This window comes from Jaculus jaculus, chromosome 9, assembly GCF_020740685.1.
Source record: "Jaculus jaculus isolate mJacJac1 chromosome 9, mJacJac1.mat.Y.cur, whole genome shotgun sequence".
NCBI lineage: Eukaryota > Metazoa > Chordata > Mammalia > Rodentia > Dipodidae > Jaculus > Jaculus jaculus.
This window is the reverse complement of record NC_059110.1, coordinates 8541306-8568917: the sequence shown is the minus strand read 5'-3', so window position 1 is coordinate 8568917 and position 27612 is coordinate 8541306. Positions and strand designations below refer to the sequence as shown.

The following is a 27612-nucleotide window of genomic DNA, read 5'->3' as shown; positions in this document are numbered from 1 at the left end:
AGAGGTTAGTCCTCCATATTTTTTTTAAATTTTATTTATTTATTTGAGAGAGAAAGGGAGAGAGAGAGCTCCAGATTCATGTGCCACCTTGCTCATCTGGCTTATGTGGTCCAAAGGTCCTTTGGCCTTGCAGGAAAGCGCCCTAACCACTAAAACATCTCTCCAGCCCCAGTCCTCCATCCTGATGGCCTGTTTTAGTCATCCCCTAGCAGGAGGGAGCTCTGTTACAGCCTCACAGCACCAAGCTTTGGATGACTGTCCCGATGCCAGCAAATTTATTGGCCAGTGCAAACCTAGGAAAAAATAGGTCACGGGGAAGAAAAGGCATGAGAGTTGGGAGAAATGGTTAATTAAGGAGCCTGGGTGCCACACATCACAATCACCTGGGGGTGCTTTAAAACCATAACTGCCCAGGCCCCACCCTCAAGGATTCTGCTTTAATCGGCCTGGGCCAGACCTCGGCAGGGCTGAGCACCCCTGAGGGATGAGCCCCAGGAATAGAAGCTGAGGGCCTATGGCCACCTTCTGCCTAGATGGCTTGCCAATGAAACAGTGATGGCGGTCACCATCCCCATTCCCTGTTCCCACACATGGCTCAGTGGCCAGTGTCAACAATGAGCTTGGCTGGTTCTTCCTTTACACATTTCTAGATTGCCAGGCGGCAGTCAAGTTTAAGGTTAGAGGGGCATGTTTCTACTTAAGGCTGAGCCACATATCTCCACCCTGACCTGTGTGGGCTGATTTTGTTGTGTTTCGGAGGGTTACTCTCTCTCAATGGATAGAGTGAATTTTGGGGGGGACCCCTACCTGTACTGACTAGTACAGTACTGACTAGTACAGTACTGACTATTAGTACTGACTAATAATGCTGCTTTTGCTTTCTTTGTGTGTGTGTGTGTACACACACACACACAAACACACACATATATATGTATGTATAATTTGTTTTGTTTTTGTTTTTTAAGGTAGGGTCTCCCTGTAGCCCAGGCTGACCTGGAATTCACTATGTAGTCTCAGGCTGGCCTAGAACTCACAGAGATCCACCTAACTCTGCCTCCTGAGTGCTGAGATTAAAGGCCCGTGCCACCATTCCCAGCCTTTTACTTCTTTGTTGATGAAAGGAGACTCTTTTTTAAGTATCCTTGATGGAACTGTGATTTTAGAAGCAGCTTCTCTGTCCCCATCATTTCAAAGTTAGAAAGATAATTTCATCTACTTAACGTTTAACTTGTAATGCTTGAGGACCTAGAGTTATGCATATATGTGGTTCATTGATGGAGGTGGGCACTGCCATCGTGCTGAGAGGGGCAGCTCCAAGGGGGAGGTTAGGCAGAGATTCTCAGAAGATGCAGGTGGGGTGGAATCTTGTCACTATGGGAACTCTGGTCTGGACCCCTGGACTCCTGGATCATTCCAGAACTTCTTCTGAGGATGCCTATTTTGGCTTTGGGACAGTGTTTTGATGCAAGCTCACATTCATGGACATTTGGGGTGCTTCTCAATGAACTATATATGAGGAAACCCCCATAGGCCACTAAACAAATGAGGGGACACTGCAACTCAAGGGATAGGGAATGCTAATGCAGAAAATAAAACTCACATATGATACTGACAATGCTCTGGCAAACTCCTCATGTAATGCTATGTTTTTTAAAAATTTTTATTATTTATTTTGTGGGAAAGGACAGAGAGAGTCGATGGGCCAGGGCCTCTAGCCACTGCAATCAAACTCCAAATGTGTGTGCCATCTTGTGGGCAAGTGCAACCTTATGCACATGCATCACCATGTGTGTCTGGCTCATGTGGGTTCTGAGGAGCCAAATCTAGGTCCTTAAGCTTCACAGGGAAGTGCCTTAACAGCTAGCCTATCTCTCCAGGCCACGTGATGCTATGTTTACAAACACCACCAGAGTTCTGACTGACCCAGGAAGGTCCAGGGAACAACTTGCTAAGATAAACAGTGCCAACCCAGCCTCTCTGGACTCACTTCATCATTTTCACATGAGTGCTCTACCCTTGGCTATGGGCTTCCCAAGCACAAAGAGAACTTTCTTAGGTACAGAATTGAGTACCACCTTTTTAAAAATTGTTTAAATACACAGAGAGATAATTGGTGCACCAGGGCCTCAGCCACTGCAATCAAACTACAGACGCTTGCATCACCTAGTGGGCTTGTGCGACCTTGTGCTTGCCTCACCTTTGTGTGTCTGGCTTATGTGGGATCTGGAGAGTCAAACATGGGTCCTCAGGCTTCCCAGGCAAGCGCCTTACTTGCTAAGCCATGTCTCCAGGCCAGAGCACCTCCTTTCTTGTGGTATGGAAATGTAACTGGGGCCTCAAGGATACAAGCATCCTCCTACCTGCGAGCTATCGCCTGGCTCACTCCCTTTTCAAATAGTGGAAATGGTTCTCTTCACGTAGTACAGGTTTCTGTCTGGCACTTGGAATACTGCAGTGGAGTTCACGGGGTGGCCTTCTGAGCAGGCGTGGTCCATCACCCCTCTGCTGGGCATGCTCAGGCTCCTGCCCGTCACTCTACACGGTCTGAGCTGGGACTTCTTTGCTGAACAGCTCTCTGCTCTGCCCCGTGTCTCTGAGGTAGGAGGAAGATATAATTAGGCTGAGCTTGAAACACACTTCCCAGGGGAATGGAGCCTTTGAGACACAGCGTGATCATTCCTTAGCCCTGTGTCTGTATTGTCCTGGAATTCCCAGCAGCAGAAGCGCCATTCACTTGATTGCTCGCTTCCTGGTGTTCACCAAGTTTAATTGCTCTCTCTCTCTCTCTGTATATGTGTATAGTATGTGTGCATATCTGTATGCATGCTTGTATATTTGTGTGTGTGTGTGTGTGTGTGTGTGTGTGTGTGTGTGTGTGTGTGTGTTGGAGGTCAGAGGACAATTTTGGGCAAGCTGTCCAACTCGTTTTTTAAAAAAATATTTATTAGAGAAAGAGAGGCAGGTAGAGAGAGAATGGGCATGCCACGGCCTCTGGCCACTGCAAACAAACTCCAGATGCATGTGCCCCTTTGTGCATCCAGCTTACATGGGTAATGAGGAGTGGAACCTGGGTCCTTAGGGTTTGCAGGCAAGCACCTTAATTGCTAAGCTATCTCTCCAGCCCCCGCCTCATTTTTGAGACAGGATCTAGTTAGGATGGAGCTCCCCAGTTGGGCTAGACTGGCTGGCCAGCCAGCTCCAGGGACGTGCCTGCCTCCATCACCTCGGTGCTGGGGGGACAGGGGGTGATAGCACACTCAGCACTTACCTGGGCACTCGGGAATGAGCTCAGGTGCTCCGGCTTGCGAGGCAAACACTTTACCAACCGAGCCCTCTTCCCAGTCCCCAGGCGTCATTGTTTCTGGGTGGACTTCAGAGTGAGTGGAGCTGTTTGCTAAAACAGTTTGTGCATTCACAGGGTCTGTAGCCCAGGCCGGAACTCTCTACATAGTCTATGTTGATTTTGAACTTCACATGCTCCTGTCGCAGCCTCCTAAGGGTTGGAGTTACAGGGATGAGCCTCCGCCTCCCACTAGCTGATTTGTTTCATTTTTTTCCCCCAAGTTCTGGCTTCCGCTGGGTTGAGAGGGAAAGCTAACAGTGCCGAGTTCCTGGAGAGCAGAGCAGGTGTTAGCACGCCCATCTGTTCCCCGGGGACCCTGTAGCACTGACTCGCGCTGGCTACGGAAAGAGCATGGCTTGCTATGTGGGACTGGGCCTTAAAGTCCAAGGAAAGGTGCCTGATGCTTAAAGCAGCCTCAGTCCTGAAATATACAGGCTGGAGCCCCTGCACAAGGGTGCCTGAGCTTCCTAAACAAAGTGCCACTCACTGGGCTTTACACACCAGAAAGGTACCCTCACGGCTGTGCAGTCTGGAAGTCCCCAAAGTCATTGGCAGCAGGGTCAGGAGGGAACATTTGCTTCTGCCAGTGTCCAGGCTTCTGGTCCTTGGTTTGTAGACAACCAACTTCTCCCTGCGTCTTCACATCATCTTCCATCTCTACATCTTTGTCCCTGTGTCCAAGTTTCCCCCCTTTAAGGACACCAGTGACATTGGACACAATGATCAGCTGCAAAGACCTTATTTCCAAACACCTCCTGGAAGCAGAGCGCGGATGGTGAGGCACACACTCACTCACAGGCCCACGTGAGGCCCCAGTTACAAGTGCTTTATTTGGGATGTGGGGGCCAGTGAGGGGGGGGCTGGGGGGCATGTCTTACCTCGCTGTGGCATGAAGGAGCTAAACAGAACTTGGGAAGAATGTAGAGGCTTGGAACGTCTGTACTTCTTCATTCTCTTCATAGCCCGCATGGCCAGCAAAGCAGCCCTTTTTTTAAAAAATTGTTTTTGTTTATTTATTTATTTGAGAGTGACAGAGAAGGAAAGAGGCAGAGCGGGGGGGGGGGGGGGCGCGCCAGGGCTTCCAGCCTCTGCAAACGAACTGCAGAGGTGTGTGCCCCCTTGTGCATCTGGCTAACGTGGGACCTGGGGAACCGAGCCTCGAACCGGGGTCCTTAGGCTTCACAGGCAAGCGCTTAACCGCTAAGCCATCTCTCCAGCCCCAAAGCAGCCCTTTTAGCTATTTTCTCTGGGCCCATTCTGCGTCCCCCTTTCAGTCTCAGCAGGACCTTGAGATGGGGCCTGGTTTATCTCTCAATCTGTGACTGCGGGGTGTTTTAGGTGACAAGAGCCCCTGTGTAGGATTCAGACCAACCCAGACTCCTTCCTGCGTATGTCTGTTCTTGTGGCCACTATCTTGGAGCTCCAGGCTGGTGGCTTTTGCTGGTAGCCGCAAGTTTCTTTCTGCAGGAGCGCTGCGGAGCCAAGGGCCGCTGGTCCCGGCTGCAGTGGGCTGGGAGCTTTGCCATAGTCCTCCTCATTGGGATTCATGCCAGGGGTACCTGGTAGTGCTCACTGCCACCTTCTGTAGAGATGGCACTGCAGCATGAGACCCTGTAAAACCTACTTTCAGCCAACAAGAGGGGATTTCTTAGCAGGATGGTGAGATTATTCACAGAACTGGAGGACAACAATTGCAGCTGGCCCCAGGAGGGAGCTGGACTTGAGTCAGCATGAAGTTTAATATGAAACCACTGGTTGTCAAGCTTGCTACGCAGCGGGGTCCTGTAGGGAGACTTAGAAATTAGCGCTTATGCCTAAGCCATCCTTCAGATCTGGTTTAATGAGGTTGGGGCTCAGCCTGGACACTGAGGTTTCTTAAATCAGAAGGTGGGCGCACTCACTGACGCTCTCTGCCTCTCAGCCCATGGGAAGGTATTCCCTCATCCTCTAAAGTATAGAAGATAGGCTGGGTCAGTCGCCCAGCAAGCCCAGCTGAGTCATGTACTGAGTGTCTTTCCCTATCAATCAGGCTCAAGCCCTAGAAACAGAAAGACATGGAGGAAAAAAAGGTGTTAAATCGCCAGAGATGGAGGCTCATGCCTCTAATCCCATCACTCAGGAGGTTGAGATCGACCATGGCTGTGAGTTTGAGGGCAGCCTGGGCTAAAGAGTGAGTTCCAGGTCCTGCCTCAGACGAACAAAACAGGTGGCATCAAAGCGGACAGTGGTGGAACAGCATTGCCCAGCCACGGGGAGTAAAATCGGTGTCTCGCTCCGATAGACTGGGATGGAGGCTTACAAACGCCTGCAGGCGCCCAGGGCAGAGATGGCATGCGTTTGGCTCTCAGCTCAGCAGCTGTGTGTTAACGCCGCGGCCCCGGTGGTGAACTTTGTTTGCCTTGCTCGTGAAAGTTCTGAGCCCCAGTCCCTCACCTTCGGGGATGAGGGACGCAGCGCGGAAACCGCACATGCGGGGGGTCTGGGGAGCTTCCACCCCACGGTCTGCAAAGCTTGGAAGCCCCGGCGGCCCCGCGCGCTTCGGCGCTCCCTTCGCCTTGGATCTGGGCCCGCCTGGGGGTGGCGGTGGGAGGAGCGGCGTGACAGGTGTCTGGAGCGGGGCCTCGGCCGGCTGCGGCCGTGGGGTGCGCCCGCTCCCCCCCCACCCAGAGCCCGCCGCCGCTTCCGCGCACGTGACCGCGCCGCGCTCTGATGCGTCTTCCGCGGCCGCGCCGCTCCGACTCGGGCTCCGGCTCCGGCTCCGGCTCGGGCTGCGGCTGCCGCGCGGCGCCGGGCGGGCTCGGGGCGCAGTGGCCGGGGGGGCCGCGGGCCGGGGGCGCCGAGATGGAACCGTGAGTGGCGGGCCGGAGACGAGGGGAGCGCGGGGAGGGAGCTCGGAGTTGGGGGTGCCCTGGTTCCCGGGAGACGGTGCCGCGGGACCCCCAGACCCGGATGGAGTGGGGCTGGACGGAGGAGATGGGGGCGCGCCCCCCGGGGCCCGCGCGCCCTTTCCAGCTCCAGTTGGACCCTGACACACGCTGGGGGCGGCATGGGGTGGGGGGCTTTGCAAGTAGCCCTGACCCTGCCCTCTCGGGAGCCCTGGGCCTCGTGCTGGACACCCCGGTGTGTCCCTCCTTCCCACGGCCGGGTAGCTTGCTGCGGGGACAGCTGTCCCGCGGGCGCTTCCCGGAGGCGTTTGGTGACGTGGGCACGCTGGAGCCGGCACAGCCTCCTCGTTGGATCTCTGGGATGCTGAGTTTTATGAGTTTTACAATCTGCTGACTTTGACCGTGTGTCCCTCTCTGAAGTGCAGAGGGTTTAATGAGGGCTGTCGGGGGTGGGGTTCCCCCCCCCCAGGGACGCCATCCCTAAAGCTGCTGGTGACGCGGCAGTCACTTGGGTGTGCCCAGGGTTAGCGGTGAGGGGAATGCTTGGAGTCCAGGTGGCTGGAGGTTGGAAGGTGGCCACAAGCTACTGGGAGATACCCGAGGTTCATTTGGGGCTGTAGAGGCCAAAAAGTGTTCCGCCTGGTTCCTTAGAAGTTTGACTTTGGTCACTTCGGGCCATGGTGGGAAGCCAGACTGGCATAAAATGTCAGACCCAGATGGACTAGAAGCCAGCTGGAGGTGAGTTTGCAGAGAACCCTTCTGCACAGCTCCGGGACAGCTCTCACAAGGCCTTCTTCGTCCACCTCTTGCAAATGGTGCCTGCCAGAGTAGGGGCCCTGTCTGTAGCTGAGTGACAGCTGCGTGCTTCGGGGCTCTTCTCACAGACCTCTGAGGGTAGCTTGGGGTTCCTGCTTTTAGTGCTTTTCATGGGCAATACAGAGGCAGGGGGTATGAGGGGGTTGGGCCTGCCCAGGCCTCTTGCCTGGGCTGTGTCCTGGGACAAGGCGCTAGACCAGAGGGAAGTCGTTACCAGGGGAGGGTTGCAGAGAGAGACTGCACGCTGTAGCTTGGGTGAAGGAGTTGCCGCCCACAGTGTGGCAGCTCTGGGTACTCGTTCTCACTGGCTCTTCTGGAGAGAAGCCTCAGGATGTGTGTGCTGGGCAAGAGGGCCTGGTGTTGGGCATATCTGGAGGTCAGACAGCCACCACCATCCTAGTTCAGAACCACCCAAGAATAGCAGCCAATGACATGTTAGAGAAAGCCGGCAACCTGCACATGTGAAGTGTGTCCTGGACTTTGGTACTTGGTAAGGTCAGAGAGCTTTCAGGGTCAAGAAAGGTGACCACGAGTAGATTGGGAGGAGAAGCCTGGAGGAGGATGGGCTTGTGAGAGGGAGGTAGAACAGAGCCTCCCAGATCAGCTCAAGCACGTTGTCCACTGGCCCTGGGGAGCTCCCACCTCACTTTGGGTCCAGCCTACTAACTACTCTTTGTTAAAGAGCAGAAAGACTGCCATGAAAGGCAGCCAGAAGAGTGTCTAGTTCTGAAAGTTTCACCTGGGAATTTCCTGCTCAGTTCTGAAGACTTCACCTTAAAGGTTTCCTGCCACCTCTCTCCCTTTCTAACAATGCCAGCGCAAGGAGAGGGGCCAGAGTTCCCGGAATGTGTAGGTTACGCGCCGAATACTTGTCAACGTGGCTTCTTGGGCGAGAGTGCCAGGGCCTTATGAAGCTGAGCCTTCCATGGGCTCCTCTGTTGTTTTCTCTTCCTGTGACTTTTTACTCTGCAGGTTTCAACAAGGTTGGTGCATGGACATGCTCTCTCTCTCTCTCTCTCTCTCTCTCTGTGTGTGTGTGTGTGTGTGTGTGTGCGTGCAGTCTTGTATGCCTGTGCATACATGTGCACTGCGAGATTTTTTTAGGTTCTTTAAAATATTTAATTAATTAATTTATTTGAGAGAGAGAGAGAGAGGCAGATAGAGAGAGAATGGACACCCTAGGGCCTTCAGCCACTGAAAACAAACTCCAGATGCATGTGCCCCTTGTGCATCTGGCTTATGTGGGTCCTGGAGAATCAAACCTGGGTTCTTTGGCTTTGTAGGAAAGTGCCTTAACCACTAAGCAATCCCTCCAGCCCTGCAAGATTTTTTAAAGCATGTATATTATACATGTTTCTTTCATGCTGAGAGCATTTTTGTGTATTAATTAGACCTCTCTTCTGCTCTTTTTGAAGGGTGGACAAGTTAAATCAGAGGTCTGCTACAGCTTCAGTGTTCTTGATTGGCTTATTGAGGGGTTACCAGAGTTTTGGTCAGTATCCTGTTCCTGCCATCATGGGTCTCTTAAGCTGGGTGTGGTGGCACATTCCTTTAATCCCAGCACTTGGGAGGTGGAGGTAAGAGGATCACCATGAGTTGGAGGCCATCCTGGGCTATAGGGTGAGTTCAAGGCAGTAGGCCCTGAATGTACCCATTCTCTCTCTCTCTCTCTCTCTCTCTCTCTCTCTCTCTCTACTTGCAACCAAATAAATAAAGATATTTTTTGTTTATTTTTATTTATTTATTTGAGAGTGATAGACAGAGAGAAAGAGGCAGATAGAGAGAGAGAATGGGCATGCCAGGGCCTCCAGCCACTGCAGATGAACTCCAGACTCATGCGCCCCCTTGTGCATCTGGCTAATGTGGGTCCTGGGGAATCGAGCCTTGAACCGGGGTCCTTGGGCTTCACAGGCAAGCATTTGAACTGCTAAGCTAGTTCTCCAGCCCAATAAAGATATTTTTTAAAAAAGCAGCAACAGAAAAAAATGATGTGTCTCAGAATAATTTCTTTTTTAAAAAATATTTCTTAGTTTGAGAGAAAGAGAGACAGAAAGAAAGAGGCAGATAGACTGAGCATGCCAGGGCCTCTAGCCACTGCAAACAAACATCAGGCGCATGTGGCACCTTGTGCCTGTATCAGCTTTATATGGATACCGGGGACTCAAGCCTGGGTCCTTGAGCTTCACAAGCAAGGGCCTTAACAGCCAAGCCAGCTCTCCAACCCAGTCTCTTTTCTTTTGGAATCAAAATGATCTCTAGAAGTGAGTGACAACTCTCCTGCATGTTGACAATGTTTCACCTTCTCTTGTGTCACTTAGGACTTTCCTTTCATGGGGTCTTCACCTCTGCCCTCCCATGAGGGAGTTTCTCTTATCCACTGCCACATTACAGATAGGGAAGTGGACGTGTGGACGTGTCAAGTGAGTTTCTCCAAATCAACTTTAATTCTTACTGAGATGGTACCTTGTGCGTTCATACTCCTCATGAGCTTGACACCAGCAGACAGCTAAGAGTGCTCCTGCAAGGGTGTGGGTGGTCACTTACTTCACCCTCTCAGGGTCCCTGTTTCCTACATGCTCAGGAACCAGAGGTCTAGAGAGGTGGAGTGGTAAAGCGCCCTTCCTGCCCCGGCTCTGGACTGTCTTACCTGGCACGGGTCCACAGCACTGTTCCCTTGGGTCACATAGTCCTTGTATGCTGACCAGTGTGTGACCTGCTGCCTTCTGTTTGGCCAGGGAAGGACATCTGATGACCTCACCAGTATGCTCCTGGGTGTCACTGGGCTTGTGGCTTGGGAAGAATACTCATGCTTCCTTGAGCAGCCTAGAGTATTGTTAATCACCCGTGAGTGTGGGCTTGTTGGGCTTTGAATGGCCACATAATGGCTTTTTGAGGTAGAGTCTCACTCTAGCCCAAGCTGACCTGGAATTCACTCTGTATTCTCAGTTTTGCCTTGAACTCACAGTGATCCTCCTACCTCAGCCTCCTGAGTGCTGGAATTAAAGGCGTGCATCACTATGCCCAGTTTATATAACGGCTTATTTTTTTGTGAAGCGTTCTCGATTCTTGAGTAGTGGCAGAAACCTTTGTGGAACATATTCAGCTTGGCTAACGGAAACTTCAGCCTTACCCTGTTCTTCCCCTCAGAAGTTTCTCCTAAGTGTAGGTATTTAAAGAGCAAAGGCGGTGGTGAGGGGCTATAGGAGTGTGAAGGAACGGCAGGTCTCTTTTCCGTCAGAACTTTCTGTGCTGGGTGTACACTTGAGTTCAGACTCCATTTCAACCAACTGCTGCCCCGAAACTTCCCCCTGCACCCCAGTTTCCCTTGTACACAATGGCCAGGTACTGTCTGTCCCCTAGGGAAGTCCTGTACTACTGTCAGGCAGATACTCAGGAAATGCCAGCTCCTCCTCCTCTCTTTTATATCTTATATTTATATGTTATTGATTTATTTTTCAAATACATTTATTTGTTTATTTGAAAGCAGAGAAACAGGGAATGTGCCTCTTGCCACTGCAAATGAACTCCAGATACATGTGCCACTTTATACCACTGGCTTTATGTGGGTACTAGGGAATTGAACCTGGGCCAGTAGGCCTTGCAAGCAAGCACCTTTAACTATTGAGCTATCTCTAGCCCCTATTTTTTTATTTAATTTTTTTTTATTTACTTGCAAACAGAGAGAGAGAGGGAAGGAATGTGTGTACCAGGGCCTCTTGCTATTGCAAAGGAACTCCAGATGCATGTGCCACTTTGCACATCTGGCTTTACAAGGCTACTGGGGAATTGAATGAACCCATGTCAGCAGGCTTTGCAAGCCTTTAACTGCTGAGCCATCTCCCCAGCCCCCACATTTTTTAAATCTCTTTCCATTCTCAGCTTCTAATTTTTCTAAAAAAAAAAACATTTTGTTTTTATTTATTAGGAGAGAGAGAATGGGAGGTCACTGCAAGCAAGCTCCAGATGCTTGTGGCATCGTGTGCATCTTGCTTACGTGGGTACTGGGAAATTGAAGCTGGGTCCTTGGGCTTCTCAGGCAGGTACCTTAACCATTAAGCTGTCTCTCCAGCCCCCTTGGCTTCTAATTCGTACTCTACTTATTTATTTTTTAATAATTTTATTTTTATTTTTACTTATTGAGAGATAGAGAAATAGAGAATGGACATGCCAGGGCCTCCAGCTATTGCAAATAAACTCCAGACGCATGTGACACCATGTGCCTCTGGCTTACGTGGGTTCTGGGGAGTCAAACCTGGGTCCTTAGGCTTCGCAGGCAAGCTCCTTAGCCGTTAAGCCATCTCTCCAGCCCTCAGCTTCTAATTTTTAAATTTCTAAGTAGAATGTCTGGGTATCATTTAAACAGATAACAGGGTATATGGAGTACTGTACTTTCGGCCTTACCGACTATTGTATTAGTGGCGTGAGGTCAAATTAGCTCTGGGAGCAAACTTCCTTTTCCCAGGTGGTGCTTTAGGCCTGGTGCTGACTGTTGTTGGGGGTTATAAAAGCTGCAATTGTTGGTTCAAGGTTTTCCCTGCGCCCCACTACTGTCCAGCTTGTCATTTGCCTGTAAGGCTAGACAGGAGTGAGGTGCGCTGAGTTCTCCCATCCTCTCTCCAGGGCTGTTTTATATACTGCGAGGAGCCTGCATGAGAGGGAGATGAGCTTCGTGGGTGTAATGCTGGTGCAGAGGCTCTGAGGCACTCAGCCATGCTAAGGGGGACTTTGATTTTCCACTGGGCCCAGCCAAGAGGCTGGACATCTCCATTGAGCACATATGGCCTCAAGGACCGTATTGGAAGCTGGTACCACAGCTTAGATCCAAGTAGCCTGGAACTGGTTTGCCGGCCTCAGATGTAGAGGGCGGAAGCAGCCACAGATACCATTGAAAAAGATGGCCTGGTGAGAAGATGGTTAAGTCTTGAAGTCCAGGGGTTGACCATTTATCATAGCAGGGAACATAGTACCCAGAAGAAGAAGAAGGAGGAGGAGGAGGAGGAGGAGGAGGAGGAGGAGGAGGAGGAGGGGGAGGAGGAGGAAGAGGAAGGGAGGGAGGGAGGGAGAGAGGGAGGGAGGAAGGAGGAGGAGGAGAAGGAGAAGAAGGAGGAGGAGGAGGATGAGGGGGAGAAGAAGAAGAAACCACCAGGGAAGAGCGAATAGAGATGCAGGGCTCTAAAGTGGTCATTTGTCCACCATTTATAGGACATGTGCTGGGCGCTAGAAGTGGAAACAGCTCTGGGCTGTATGTAGGTGAGCGATGTAGGTGAGCGATGACCTGAACCTGGGCTTAGGCACGGGCCTTGAGGTGGATAGACAGTAAAGTTACCTCACCTGGGGCAGGAGGGGGCTTAAGGGCTGGCATGGAGGGACAGTCAGTGGCATCAGGAAAGGGATGGTTTCTTGCTGGCAGGCGTGGCTGACAACTGTCTTGAATTCAGATAGGAGGTTCTCATACCTGCATGAATTTGTATATTCAGTTTAATTCTAGTTTATCGGGTGGAGAGGTGAGGCATGTGTATTCACAGGAAACTTTTGGTTCGAGAGACCATCTCATGAGAAGTGGCTTTCCACAGGGGAACTGTCTTGGCTCTCCAGAAGTCATTGTGTATGTGTGTGTTTGGGGGGGGGGTGTTGATTAGGCTCATATCAGCAGTCCTAAGTCCCAGCAGCCTTCATTAGCTTCTGTCTTCCTGTTCTTCCTACCAGGCTATCTGTGACATCTAGGAGTTTGGGACTGAGCAATTAATTACAAGGTGGAGTTGCCTGGTTCTGAAGCGGGGATGGCTGCAGAGGGAGCGGGTGATGGCACCAGAAGTTTGGGGCCAGATGAGTCACACATCAGGTATCTTTTAGGTTCCCAAGCAAGTGGGCAGTTCCAAAAGGGTCTGGACTTGAGGGATGAACTTTAGATATAGGTAAGGAAATTTCCCACTTATATACTATCTCAGGGCCAAGATCGGCTGCGATCACACGAGGGAGATAGCAGAGAGAGATGAGGGAGAACAGGCAGATGTGTCCCCATTAGAGATACTGGGCCTCAGAGAGGCCCGCAGGCTCATTTTCCGTGTGTTCTCGTGCATGTGTTGGCACGTCCATGGACTGCCCCTCATGGAAGCAGCCCCTCAGGATGAGGGCCTGCGCACGCATGCTGAGGGGAAGGTGGGCTTACCGCAGTTTCTCTTGTGGTGCACCTTGTGGGTAGATGCTCTGCTGAAGACATGCCGTTTCTCCAGGACATATGCCTGTGACACTGTAAAGCACCATGACAATGGATAACTGCTTAAAAGGAGCCCCGAGTCCAGAGGATGGTGTGTTTCATGGCTTTCGGAAGATCTTCCAAGGACCCGTGGCTCCGGCTTGGCCGGGAGCATGTGTGTGAGATTCTGGGTGTGAAAAGATCCACAGGCCTGGAGAGGAGAGCTGCTGCTTGTCCCACGAAGGACACGAGAGCTGGCCGGGGTCCTCCTTCCCTCCCTTTGCTTAGCATCTTACTTCCGACGTGAGGGGACTGCCCAGACTCTTGAGATGACTGAGTAGATGTGTTCTGAACGTCTGCGGCTCGTGAGGGCAGGGTGGTGTGTGGCTTTTGCAGACACCCCTGTTGTCCATGGTGACATTGTGAGCAGCCGTGAGAGATGGAGTAGCAAGCGAACACCCCACAGCGATGGCGCACACTTGAGTGTGAGGAAGGGTTTAGATGGGTCGGTGAGGGGAAAAAGAGCAGAGCATTTCAGAGCAGGAGAGCAGTGGGTTTGAGTATTACTATTTAGTAACTGTCATTTAGGGCAAGGTACCTAACTTTTTATTGGTTTTTCACTCTAGCCCAGGCTGACCTGGAACTCACTATGTAGTCTCGGTGGCCTTGAACTCATGGCAATCCTCCTACCTCTGCCTCCCAAGTGCTGGGATTAAAGGCATGTGCTACCATGCCTGGCTCTAGTTACCTAACTTTAAAAAAAAATATTTATTCGTTTATTTATTTACAAACAGAGAGGGGGGGAAGAGGAAGAGGATGAGCACCAGGGCCTGCAGCTGCTGCAGATGAACTCCAGATGCATGTGCTACTTTATGCGTCTGGCTTTATGCAGTGTTGAAGTCAAGTTCTCATTGCTGGCAGAAATTACCCGACCAAGAGAAGCTTATGGGGAAAAAAGGTTTATTTTGGCTTACTGGCTCAAGAGGAAGCTCCATGATGGCAGGGGAAAACGATGGCATGAGCAGAGGGTGGACTTCGCCTCCTGGCCAACATCAGACGGACAACATCAGCAGGAGAGCGCTAAACATTGGCAAAGGGAAACTGGCTATAATACCCTTAAGCCCGCTCCCAAGAATACATTGCCTCTAGGAGGAGTTAATTCCCAAATCTCCATCAGCTGGAAACCTAGCATTCAGGACACCTAAGTTTATGGGGGACACCTGAATCAAACCACCACATATGGGTACTGAGGAATCAAACCTGGGTTGTTAGGCTTTTGCAGGCAAGTGCCTTAAGCACTGAGCCATCTCTCCAGCCCTTACCTAATTATTTTGAAGTGCCTCCCCACCCCCACCATGGAACCCAATGTTTCAGGAATGATGATTGCTGGAGGTAATTCCTGGCAGGGGAGGCATGTGGGGCAGCAGGGAGGTTGGATCAGGCCTTTAGAGAAGGACTCAAGGACCTTGTGAGCCCTAAGTAGGAATTGAAACTTGACCCTGTGATGTGGGGAGCCACCATAGGCTTTCTGTGGCTGTTAAGTTACTCTGCTGGTGGGCTGGGAATGGTAAGGGCTTGGGAAGCAGGACTCACCTCTTTCTGGCTGGATGTGTGGACTGAATAAGATGGGGCATCCAAGATGGCTTGAAGGTTCAAGATGAGTGAATGTAGAAATCATCGAGGCAGGAAGTGGGGCGTGGAAGCAGGGTTTTCTTACTTTCTTTTTTTTTTTGGTTGTTGTTGTTTTATGGAATCAGGGTCTCACTCTAGCTCAGGCTGACCTGGAATTCACTGTATATTCTCAGGATGGCCTCGAACTCATGCCGATCCTCCTACCTCTGCCTCCCGAGTGCTGGGATTAAAGGCGTGCGCCACCACGCCCAGCTGGGTTTTCATATTTGTTGTTTTATCTTTCAGTGAGTTCATTTTTAAACCTGTTGACCATGAACTAACGTAGGATTCCTGAGTGGAAATGCTGTGGGAGGTAGTATTTGAGTTTGGTCAGCATGAACAGGGAGCTTGCAGAAGGTTCCCCGAAGGCAGGTAGGATGGGTAGAGGAGAAGCAAACAGCCAGGGTGTGGAGAAGTCTCGGCAGGAGACATCAGAATCCAGGACCGGAGAATGTCAAAAAGAGCCTGGCGGCAGAGCATAGGCAGCCGTGGGCAAGGCGTGGACCGGAGGCCCTGGCTGCTGAGCCCTGAGTGTTTTCTACATTTCAGCCCAAACAGGTACAGAAATCACCTTTTGTTGTTCTGATCCTAGGGGCTGACATATTCTCTTTGTCACCAAGACTTGCCTAGAGCAGTTTGACAGTTCAGGACACCTGAGCATTATAGCAGGAAGGTGAGATGGGTAGGAGGCAACAGTGCATCAGTGGTACCTGGAACAGGAAAGGACACACATTCTGGATGTCACCACCAAGCTGGTCTCCCAGGAGCGGGCATGGAGCCAGGTCTAGCACGTCTCGCTTTGACCATGAGTAACAGTGTTCGACTTGTAGTATATCTGAGATAGGGTGATGTTTCTGAGCTTTTAGAAGTCTTATTTTAAATTTCTTATATGGTTTATTGAGGTACGGTTTCCCTGTAGCCCAGGCTGACTTGGAATTCACTATGTAGACTCAGGCTGGCCTCGAACTCTCGGCGACCCTCCTACCTCTCTTTGCCTCCTGAGTGCTGGGATTAAAGGCATGCGCCACCATGCCTGACTCAGAAGTCTCTAGTTGTTTTTTTTGTTTGTTTTTTTTTTTTTTTTTTTTTTTTTTTTTTTTGGTTTTTCGAGGTAGGGTCTCACTGTGGTCCAGGCTGACCTGGAATTAACTCTATAGTCTCAGGGTGGCCTTGAACTCATGGCGATCCTCCTACCTCTGCCTCCCGAGTGCTGGGATTAAAGGCATGCACCACCATACCCAGCAAGTTTTTTATTTTAATTTTTTTGGTTTATTTTTATTTATTTATATGAAAGTGACAGAGAGAGAAACAGGCAGATAGAGGGAGAGAGAGAATGTGCATGCCAGGGCCTCCAGCCACTGCAAACGAACTCCAGACGCGTGCGCCCCCTTGTGCATCTGGCTAACATGAGTCCTGGGGAATCGTGCCTCAAACCAGGGTCCTTAGGCTTCATAGGCAAGCACTTAACCGCTAAGCCATTTCTTCAGCCCAAGTTTTTTTTTTTTTTTAGATATTTATTTATTTATTTTATAGAGAAAGAGGGAGGAGGAGAGAGAGACAATGGGCACGCCAGGGCCTCCAGCCACTGCAAATGAACTCCAGATGCGTGCGCCACGTGGTGCATCTGGCTAACATGGGTCCTGGGGGAATTGAACCTGGGTCCTTTGGCTTTGCAGGGAAGCACCTTAACAGCTAAACCATTCCTCCAGCCAAGTCTCTAGTTGTATGTTGAGACTTTTAGCTAGAAAGAAGCTGAGCAGAGAGAGCCATGGTGGGGCAAGGGGTAGAGACAGCTAGGCACCAGTTTTGGGGGAACCATCTTGTCTAGGAGCCATTCTAGGCTCATGAAGGCCAAGAGAGCTTGATGTTGAAGGGTCCAGTCTCGTGGAAAACCACACACTCCTCCCCCTCCTTGGTGGGTCATATGTTGCTTACATTTGACCTTTGTTTTCATGCCCCTTCTTTGTTTTTGGTTTTTCAAGGTAGGGCCTCGCTCTAGCTCAGGCTGACCTGGAATTTACTATGTAATCTCAGGGTGGCCTTGAACTCATGGTGACCCTTTACATTACAGACGTCCCATGCTTCAGCTGGAGTTGGGGATCAAACTCGGGTACTCAGGCTCAAGTGCTTTATCTACTGAGCCATCTCTCCAGCCCTCTTACCCTTCTTAATGTCTCTTATTCAGACTTCCTCCTTTTTTTGTTGTTGTTTTTGGAGGTAGGGTCTCGCTCTAGCCCAGGCTACCTGGAACGTACTCTGTAGTCTCAGGATGGCCTCAAACTCATGGCGATCCAACTACCTCTGCCTCCCAAGTGCTACGACCAAAAGTGTAAGCCACCATGTCTGGCCTCTTCATTTTTTTTTTTTTTTTAAAAGTATTCATTGGACTGGAGAGATGGCTCAGAGGTTAAGGCTCTTGCCTGCAAAGCCTAAGGACCTGGGTTCAATTTCCTAGTACACACATAAAGCCAGATGCACAAAATGGTACATGCATCTGGAGTTAATTTGCAGTGGCAGGAAGCCCCGGTGTGCCCAGTCTGTCTCTTGCTTTCTGTCTGTATCTCTCTAATTGCAAATAAAAAATTAATAAAATGTTTAAAATAAAAAAATTTGAGGGCTGGAGAGATGGCTTAGCGGTTAAGCGCTTGCCTGTGAAGCCTAAGGACCCCGGTTCGAGGCTCGGTTCCCCAGGTCCCACGTTAGCCAGATGCACAAGGGGGCACACGTGTCTGGAGTTCGTTTGCAGAGGCTGGAAGCCCTGGCGCACTCATTCTCTCTCTCTCCCTCTATCTGTCTTTCTCTCTGTGTCTGTCACTCTCAAATAAATAAATAAAAAAAAATTAAAAAAAAATTTGAGAGAGAGGAGAGAGAGAATGGGCACATCAGGGCCTCCTCCTGCTGCTGCAAATGAGCCCCAGATGCATGTGCCACTTTGTGCGTCCGTCAGCCTTCCTTCTTATCGGCTACATAACTGTTTCCAAGTCTCTGTTGTCACCCTTTACGTGGGGAACTCTCAGTGTTGCTTGGTCCCCAGGCTCCTCACAGGTGCAGGTCACTCTGAGGATAGTGTAACGGAGGAGCTCACAGATGGCTGTGGAATTTCTAAAGACAGCTCTCAGTTCACAGGAACATAGCCGAGATGGCAGGGAGTGTTTCTGTACACCTCTCGCCAGTGTCTCACTTTGTCATTAGCCCCGGGACTGTACTGTTAGCTAAACTGTTTGCACTTCCCTCTACCCAGTCCATTTAGCTTTGTGTGAAATGTTTTTTTTTTTTTTTCAACATAGAAATGACCTGTGCAATTGACTAGAAATGTTCCTTTCCTTACAGTATTAAAGCAACAGTGTAAAGCGGTCGTAGACACCTGGGTCACAAGAAGGGACAGACGAGACACTTGGCCTCTTGCTGGCATTCACACTTCACGGGGCTTGCCCAGATGGGCATCAGGTCTGCCCTACTTCCAGAGCCCCTCCAGGGCACTGGCAGGTGCTGGCAAAGGGCAAAGAGCTACGACGCCTTAGACAGGCCTGTCACTTTCAGACCTCAGTTTCCCTATCAGCAAATTGAAGGGATGAGCAGGAGCTCCCAGGAAAAAGCCACACCTCAGTTGGAGAATCTGCAGTCTGACTTATTAGGCCCTCCATGACCGTGGAGGGCTGGAGTGTTGCAGAACAAGAGTCAGAATTCTCTTTAGCTGTGTCTAGTCCCCTTTAGAGTTGTCACTTATCACCCACCTCCAACATCCTTTCCACTGTGAGGTAAAAATGTTTGGAATGAATGAATGGACCACTGGGTTCCATCAGCACAAAAGACGACCATCAGATAGCGCCTGAAGCCTATCGCAGAGGTTTCCCTGCTTTCTACACCCCACCTGCCTGTTGTCCTCAGCAACGTATTTGCCAAAGTCATTGCTCATAAAAGTTCATGTAGGGCTGGAGAGATGGCTTAGCAGTTAAGCACTTGCCTGTGAAGCCTAAGGACCCCGATTTCGAGGCTCGATTCCCAGGACCCACTTAAGCCAGATGCACAACGTGGCGCATGCACTTGGAGTTTGTTTGCAGTGGCTGGAGGCCCTAGAGCACCCATTTTCTCTCTCTTTCTCTCTCTGCCTTTTTCTCTCTCTCTCTGTCTGTCGCTCTCAAATAAAAGTAAACAAACAAAAAAAAAGTTCACGTAACCACTTCTGTGGTTATTGGAATATGTAATTTGGGACAACCTAAATCCTTGTTCCTGGGCCGGGGTCACTCATATTGGCTCTGAATAAACTATGTCACTCATCTTGGAGTGAGAACTGTTTGTGCTGACAAGGATCCGGCTCCCTCCCAGAGGCCAGTCCCATAAGACCTTCTGAGCCCAAATCTGAGCCCACTTTACTGGCTTCTCTTGTCATTTCCCATGTGTTTGTGAGTCACCATTGGGAACAGATACCAGGGGCACCATGGAGACTTCACTCAGTCCGTCCTGATGATATTGGTCTCAAAGTCCACCGGGCAATCTGTATACCCACCCAGCAGCCACACATGCCCTGTCAGCAGGGTCAGTGTGGCAGTGGCTCCAAGGCCTTACTTTTGCCGAGACTATTGAGCCTGGCAGTTGGAGTCAAGCACAGTTGTAAGGGAGGTGTGTACTCTGTCCCTTTGTCTCTGGGACACACCTGTGTTCACATTGAGTCAGCCCTTCCTACTGATTTTGGTGTCCAGGACCAGGAAGTGTGGGGCGTGCCTGGCCCAGACAGCAAGCCCTCAAGCGCCTTCCTTTGGGGAAGGAGACTCAGGCAGGCATCACCTACACTTTTTGTAAATGAAGTTAAACAGCTTGTGTGCTTAACATACCTTGGTCACCCTGTTTATTTATTTATTTGAGAGAAAGCCAGATAGAGAAAGAAAGAGAGAGAATGGGCACACTAGGGCCTTCAGCCACTGCAAACGAACTCTAGACACATGCACCACCTTGTGCATCTGGCTTACAGGTGTCCTGGGGAATCAAACCTGGGTTCTTTGGCTTGGCAGGCAAGCACCTTAACCACTAAGCCATCTCTCCAGCCCACCTTGGTCACTTTGGAAAGGTAGAACTTTGTGCTGGTGTAGTGACCTAGTGGCCCTTTGGACAGTTAGAAACATTTTTTTTTTTTTTTTTTGGTTTTATAAGGTAGGGTCTCACTCTAGCCCAGGCTGACCCGGAATTCACTATGGAGTCTCAGGGTGGCCTCGAACTCACAGCAGTCCTCCTACCTCTGCCTCCCAAGTGCTGGGATTTAAGGCATGTGTCACCACGCCCAGCTTAATGACTTCTGTTTGTCTACCTGGTAGGTGGCACAGTGTTCTGGGCAAGAAATGACATCTTGGCCAACCCTGTGTTTTCTTCTGAGGGGACGTGCCATGGTCAGCTCTCTGAGTGGCCTCCATACTTGTGTCTATCACAGATGCCTGTAGAGTCTTCTGTGCACAACCCTGGGAGGCCATGGTGGGGTCTTCTGCTGGAAGCTGTGAGGGCCTCTGGGCTGGGGGGAGACCAGACGGAAATGCCGGTCCTGAAGCCCATGGTGTCCCCAGCCTGGATGTGGCTGTGGCAGTTGTGTGACTTGTGCCAGGCTTCTTGACTGTCAGAACTGTGACTCTGCTCTGACCATCGGAGGTGGGGTGTGTAAATGTGCCAGGCTTCTTGACTGTCAGAACTGTGACTCTGCTCTGACCATCGGAGGTGGGGTGTGTAAAAGAAGGTTGGGTCACCTCTTCTGTGGCACAGTGACATGGTCCTTGTTGGCATAGAAACCACAGGGCATTCTGCAGCAGAGTGTGGGTGGGTTTGGCTCGTACCTGGCAGGCCAGAGTGACAGGCTCTCTGACCCAGAATGTGCTGGAATGATGTGCTCCTGTGGAGGTCACCCAGGTTGTTTAGTCAGGGGCGGTCACGTGGCTCTGAGCAGGCGTACTTCCGAGGCCAGCACTGAGGCTGAGGAGGCCTGATGCAGCGTTGCTGGCCTGGGCAGGAGTTGGCATGTGTGGCCCAAAGGTCCCTTACTCCTGCCTTCTGCTCCACAGGCTGGCGCCCATGCGGCTCTATACGCTCTCCAAGCGCCACTTCGTCCTCGTGTTTGTCATCTTCTTCATCTGTTTCGGCCTGACCGTCTTCGTTGGGATCAAAGGTAGTGTTTTTGTTTTGTTTGGTTTGGTTTGGTTTGGTATTTTGAGGTAGGGTCTCACTCTAGCTCAGGCTGACGTGGAATTCACTATGTAGTCTCAGGTGGCCTTCAACTCACGGTGATCCTCCTACCTCTGCCTCCCTCAAAAAACCAAAAAAAAAAAAAAAAAAAATCAGTTGTGGGCTGGAGAGATGGCTTAGCAGTTAAGGTGTTTGCCTGCAAAGCCTAAGGACCCCAGTTTGACTGTCCAGGACCCACATAAGCCAGATGCACAAGGGGGCGAATGAATCTGGAGTTTGTTTGTGGTGGCTAGAGGCCCTGACGTGCCCATTCTCTCTTTCTCTCTCACTCTCTACTTCTTTCTCTTGTAAATAAATAAATAAAAATATATTTTAAAAAATAATCAAGCCGGGTGTGGTGGCACATGCCTTTAATCCCAGCACTTGGGTGGCAGAGGTAGGTGGGTCACCGTGAGTTCGAGGCCATCCTGAGATTACATAGTGAATTCCAGGTCAGCCTGGGCTAGAGTGAGACCCTACCTCAAAAAAAAACAAAAAAATAACCAGTTGATAACCTGCTTTTCTCCTTCTTCTTTGTTATACTTAGGACCCAAAGTGATCCAGACTTCTGCAGCTAATTTTTCACTGAACAATAGCAAAAAGGTACGATGGGTGTAAGTGAACTTCTGAGTCACTGAGAATGGTCCTGTTCAGCCTTGAAGATAGACTGCCCTTGCGCGCATTTGGCATCTCAGGCAAACACTGTTCCTATTACACGGTCAGCTGCTGGCCCCCAGGCTCTTTGTCTGTTGTCATCCCTTTCCTAAGGTTCCAGCACCTTTGGCTGGAGAGGAAGAAGGATGACAGGCGGAGGAAGGTGGAGGAAGGACGGTGGTGGGACGTGCTGCCTCTGAGGGAGCAGCAGTTCATTTCCAGAAGGTGGTTCACTCATTCTGCTAGCTCCCATCGACAAATCCTGTGAGATTAAACATTTCTTTTTCTTTTTTTTTTTTTTTTTAAGGTAGGGTCTCAGTCTAGTCCAGCAGGCTGACCTGGAATTCACTCTACAGCCTCAGGCTAGCTTCAGACTCACACTGGTCCTCCTATGGCCTCCTGAAGTGCTGGGATTAAGGGCATTGTTGCAGTCAGGTTCACATTGGCTGGTAGAAATCACCCAACCAAGAGCAGCTGGCAGGAAAAAGAGGTTTATTTTGGCTTACAGGCTCGAGGGGAAGCTCCATGATGGCAGGGAAAATGATGGCATGAGCAGACAGTGGATATAACCCCTGACCAACATAAGGTGGACAATAGCAACAGGAGGGTGTGCTAAATACTGGCAAGGGGAAACTGGCTATAATACCCATAAGCCTGCCCCCAGCAATACACCACCTCTAGCAGGCATTAATTCCCAAATCTCCATCAGCTGGGAACCTAGCATTCAGAACACCTAAGTTTATGGGGGACACCTGAATCAAACCACCACATTTCACCCCTGTCCCCCATAAACTGATAACCATACATGCTGTAAACTACAATGCATTCAGTATGACTTTAAGAGTCCCCATAATTTTTAACAATTCCAATGATGTCCATATGTCCCCATAGTCCAAGATCTTTTAACTGAGCCATAATACCAAAAATCCCCCCCCAAAACTCATAATGGCACAGAATAAACATTCACATTGCAAAAGATGGCATTGGGCATAGTAAATATTCAACTAATACAAGATTTAAAGCAACCAGGGAAAACATCAAACTCTGTAGCTTCAAGTCCAACAACTCTAGCCAGTGACAAATCTACAAGTCCGCTAATTCTAACCAGCAACATGTCTCTGGCATTCCAATGCTGCCCCTCCAGCTAGGCTACTCACAGTCCTGGAAAACTTCATTGGGGCCGGCAGCTCCTTAGCAGGCATCTCGTGGTCCCGGATTCTCCACTGGGTCTCCACTGCAAGCCACAGTTCATCCTCATGGCCCCATTGAGTCTCCATGCAGGCAACCAGCAAACCTGCTTCACACTGCGAAAACAAGACCGTGTTGCAAACTCAATGACCCTCTCTTTCCTGCATTTTTTATACTCCACAATACCAGGTAGGGTGCCAATTTGTTAATCCAGGGGGGAATAAAGCAGACTTTGAAGAATAGGACACTTCTTGAGCACTCAGACCCCTCCAAAAGAGTCTACATTCTTCTTGTTGCCCCAGTGCAGGTCAGCTAGTCCAGTCTCAAAGGTTGTAATCTCTCAATTGCAGTTGAATGGGCAACAGTTCACCCAAAGATTTTTCTTTCTATGCCATATCCCTCTGCTCACACCAATGTATTTCTATGCAAAGCAACCCTGCACAACTTCTCAGGACACAGGCATAACAGCAAGCCTCACACAAACTGCTAGCCCAGCCCAAGCAAAGCTCTTTCTCACCCTCATAAGCCAAACCTCACAGTCCATAGTTCTTACTGCATTCAGGTCTTTCAGCTCTGGCCAGAATAGTCCATCAAGCTGTACTTACAGCACTGCAAGTCATCTCTTAGGTCAAGGTTTCAAGTCCTCCCACATTCCTCTTGAAAATCAGCTCCAAAAGGCCAAAGCCACACAGTCAGGTGTCTAGCTGCAACCCCACTCCTGGTACCACTTTACTGTTGCAGTCCAGTTTGCATTGCTGGTAGAAATCACCCAACCAACTGCTGGTGGGGAAAAGAGGTTTATTTTGGCTCGGTGGGAAGCTCCATGATGGCAGGGGAAAACGATGGCATGAGCGGAGGGTGGACATCACCCCTTGGCCCACATCAGGTGGACAACAGGAACAGGAGAGTATGCCACACACTGGCATGGGGAAACTGGCTATAACACCCATAAGCCTTCCCCCAACAATACACCACCTCAAGCAGTCGTTAATTCCCAAATCTCCATCAGCTGGGAACCTAGCATTCAGAACACGTAAGTTTATGGGGGACACCTGAATCAAACCACCACAGGCATGCATCACCATGCCCATTAGATTAAACTTTTTTTTTTTTTTTTGAGTCAAGCCCAACAGACTGGCCTTTTTCTTCCCTTCTTTCTTCTTCTTCTTTTTTTAATGAGAGAGAATATTTGGGTGCATCAGGCCCTTCAGCCACTGCAGTCACACTCCAGATGCATGTGCCCCCTGGTGTGCGTGTGTGACCTTGTGCACTGTGTCACTGTGATCTGACATGTGGGATCTGGAGAGTTGAACATGAGTCCTTAGGCTTCTCAGGCAAGTGCCTTAACTGGTAAGCCATCTCTCCAGCCCCCCCAGTTTAAACATTTTGACAGACAATGATTGCCTAGGTATCTGACCCTTTCTTAGAATGCTCGTCCCACTTAGGGTATTTTCTCGGTGCCAGGCTTGCAACAACAGCAGTTCTATGTATTGATGACTTGGTATTTCTTTTTTTAATAATTTTTTAAAAAATATTTTATTATTTACTTATTGAAAGAGAAAGAGGCAGAGAGAGAGAGAGAGAGAATAGGCACACCAGGGTTTCCAGCCACTGCAAATGACCTCCAGATGCATGTGGCACCATGAACATCTGGCTTATGTGGGTCCTGGGGAATCGAGCCTTGAACTAGGGTCTTTAGGCTTCACAGGCAAGCACTTAACCACTAAGCCATCTCTCCAGCCCGACTTGGTATTTTTTGCATCAGCTTAGCTTAAATGAAAAATCTTTCCTTTTTCTGTTTTTTTTTTTGTTTTGTTTTTTGTTTGTTTTGTTTTGTTTTGTTTTTCAAGGCAGGGTCTCACGCCAGCTCAGGCTTACCTGGAATTCACTATGTAGTCTCAGGGTGGCCTTGAACTCACAGCAATCCTCCTACCTCTGCCTCCCCACTGCTGAGATTAAAGGTGTGTGCCACCAAATCTTTCCTTTTTCATTATGGCTTGATTTCTCATCATCTTTGAGGCTTTTCAATTGGAGAACTTTAGCTCTCCAGTAAATACTAACTTGTGAGGACCTAAACAGCTAAATCCTTTTTCTCTATGTCAAACATGATCTGTATCCATAAGCTGGCGTACACCCTGCATTCTCACGATACCATCATCTGCATAATTTAAATCTCACTGTTTGACCTCAAATCCCCCTTCTCCCTGCTCTGCTGCTTTCCTGCCAGGTCTCCCTCTAAAAGTTTTTTTTTTTGGGGGGGGGGTTGGTTTTTCGAGGTAGGGTCTCACTCTAGCCCAGGCTGGCCTGGAATTCCCTGTGTAGTCTCAGGGTGACCTCGAACTCATGGCAATCCTCCTACCTCTGCCTTCCCAGTGCCTGGATTAAAGGCATGCGCCACCACGCCCGGCTTCCTCTGGAATTTTTTTTTTTTTTTCTGGGTGTGTCTCGCTCAGCCCCAGGCTGGGCACGTCCGTCCATCCGACCCGGATCCGGGACCGCCGAGGGATGCTCTACCCACTCCGTTCTGGCCGCTCGGAGCAGCGGAGCTGCGGGTGGGCAAAGCTCGGAGGGGACGTCCTCTGGAATTTTTAAAAGACAGTTAAGGTGCTTGCTTGTGAAGCCTAAGGACCCATGTTCCTCTCCCCAGGTCCCACATAAGCCAGGCACAAAGTGGCACACGTGCAAGGTCGCACATGTGCACAAGTTGGCATGGGTGTCGAGTTCAATTACAGAGGCTGGAGCCCCTGGCACACCAAGTCTCTCTCTCACTCTTGTTCTCTCTCATTAAAGAAAAAAATAAAAAAGACTAGTCTGTTGGGCTTGCCTCAAAAAAAAAAAAAAGTATTTAAAAAGATACAAGAAGAAAAATGCCTTAGTATGCCTACCTTTTGCTGCTGTGTTTAGCTCCTGTGGGCATCGAAGGGCCCTCTGTCTCATCCCTCATCCCCCTTCCTTTGAATTCCTTTCTTGCCTGCTATCATGTACTGCTGGGATTGAGCCTAAAGCCTTGCCCATGTGTGTCAGGGTTCCACCGCTAAGCTGCATCCCCAGCCATCTTTAAATGCCTTTATTTTCCTGAGCTCTTGTGCTGATTGGCTGGTTTGGAGAAGTGCCACCATGGAATTTTTTGACAGTAGTTGGTCTTTCAAATTCAGTCTCTGAGTGTATGTCTCTCTGACAATGAAAACAGCAGCCATTCCACAGAACTGACTTCTGAGAAAACAGCTTTGCTTCAGAGACACCGTAGCTCTAATGGGCTCCATTACCAAGGCTTCCAGGCAAGCCTGTGGTCCCAGGAAGTTTCACTGAGACCCAAGGAAAAGCATTAAAACCTAATGTGATGACCTGCAGAGATGGCGACTTCTCATAGTGATTTTCTTTGCAATCATAGGTGAGCACGCCTTAACCACTTTGCCACATCCCTCACCTATCAGACACCAATATTGTGTTTTCAAAAGAAAAAGGCTTATGGGGGCTTGGGAGATAGCTCCATTGGTGAAATGCCTGTGGGAATACTGAGGCCTATATAACAATGCAGGGCATGGTGGCACATGCCTGTAACCCTGGCACTGGAGAAGGGGAGGCAGGAGGATCCCTGGAGCTCACTGGCCAGCCAGTCTGGCCCAAGTGTTGAGCTCCAGGCCAGTGAGAGACCCTGCCTCAAAAAGAGCTGGATGGTGTACCCAAGGACTGACACTAAGGCTGTCCTTCGGCTTCCATGTGAAAGCACACGTACTCACACACATGAGCACACCTAATCATAGGGACACAGACTCATGAACACCACACACTTACACTCAGGAAAAAAAAAAAAAAGATTGCAGAAGAATCATTGATACATAGTTCTCTAATTTTTCTCTCCAGGGACATTAAGGCTTTTTAAAAACTTTCATTTATTTTTTTATTTTGAGAGAGAGAGAGAGAGAATGGCCACACCAGGACCCTTAGCTGCTATGAACGAACTCCAGATGCATGCACCCCTTTGTGCGCATGGGCAACATTGTGTGTTTGCGTCACTGTGTATCTGGCTTACGTGGGACCTTGAGATTTGAGTATGAGGTCTTAGGCTTCCAGGCAAGCACCTTAACTGCTAAGCCTTCTCTCCAGCCCCATTAAGACTTCTATAAAGCTAGAAATAATAGATGCCAGATGATGCAGTATGTCTTACCTGCAAATACCATAGAAAGGATTATTGAGACATATTACTTGTGACTATCAAAGCATTCCTCTGGCATCCTTTATTATTGCATGTCTCGTCAGGCTGTTCTTTTCATTTTTTCCTTCAAGATGGCTTATTTGTGGGGTTCAGTAGGAGAAGCATCCTGGGGGCTCAGGCAGTGGGGCTCATTGCTTAGAGGTTTTGAAGAGATAGAAATGTGTTGCAGCAGAGGTCAGATCTTTCCTCTGGGAGGCAGAATTCCACAGTGTTCCCGAAAGGAAAACTTAGTATTTCTGTTCCAGAACTCTTGCTAATGTAAATCTTGTATGTTAAGATGAGGTACTTAGTAGATCCAATGAGCAGGTCACATGGATTAATGGAAGTTCTTTTCCTTCTGCTTCAGCTAAGGCCAATTCAAATTCGCTCAAACCCACTCTCTACATATAATCAGCAACTCTGGCTGACGTGTGTGGTTGAGTTGGAGCCAACACAAGGTATG

The 27612-nt window shown here is 49.7% G+C and overlaps 1 protein-coding gene across 2 annotated transcripts in view; it reads left to right on the top strand.

Annotated features, from left to right (window-relative positions):
- The window catches only part of Tmem181 (transmembrane protein 181), a 59594-nt gene that overhangs the window by 7953 nt on the left and 24029 nt on the right, over positions 1-27612 (top strand). The window contains exons 1-4 of one of the 2 annotated variants that reach the window (XM_045158656.1): positions 6170-6192; positions 20953-21056; positions 21660-21715; positions 27517-27607. In XM_045158656.1, coding sequence (XP_045014591.1) covers positions 6185-6192; positions 20953-21056; positions 21660-21715; positions 27517-27607 — 259 coding nt within the window. In that variant the 5' untranslated portion in view covers positions 6170-6184. Of the gene's footprint in view, positions 1-6169; positions 6193-20952; positions 21057-21659; positions 21716-27516; positions 27608-27612 lie in introns of those variants that run through there. The other variant, XM_045158655.1, reaches the window with a different exon arrangement.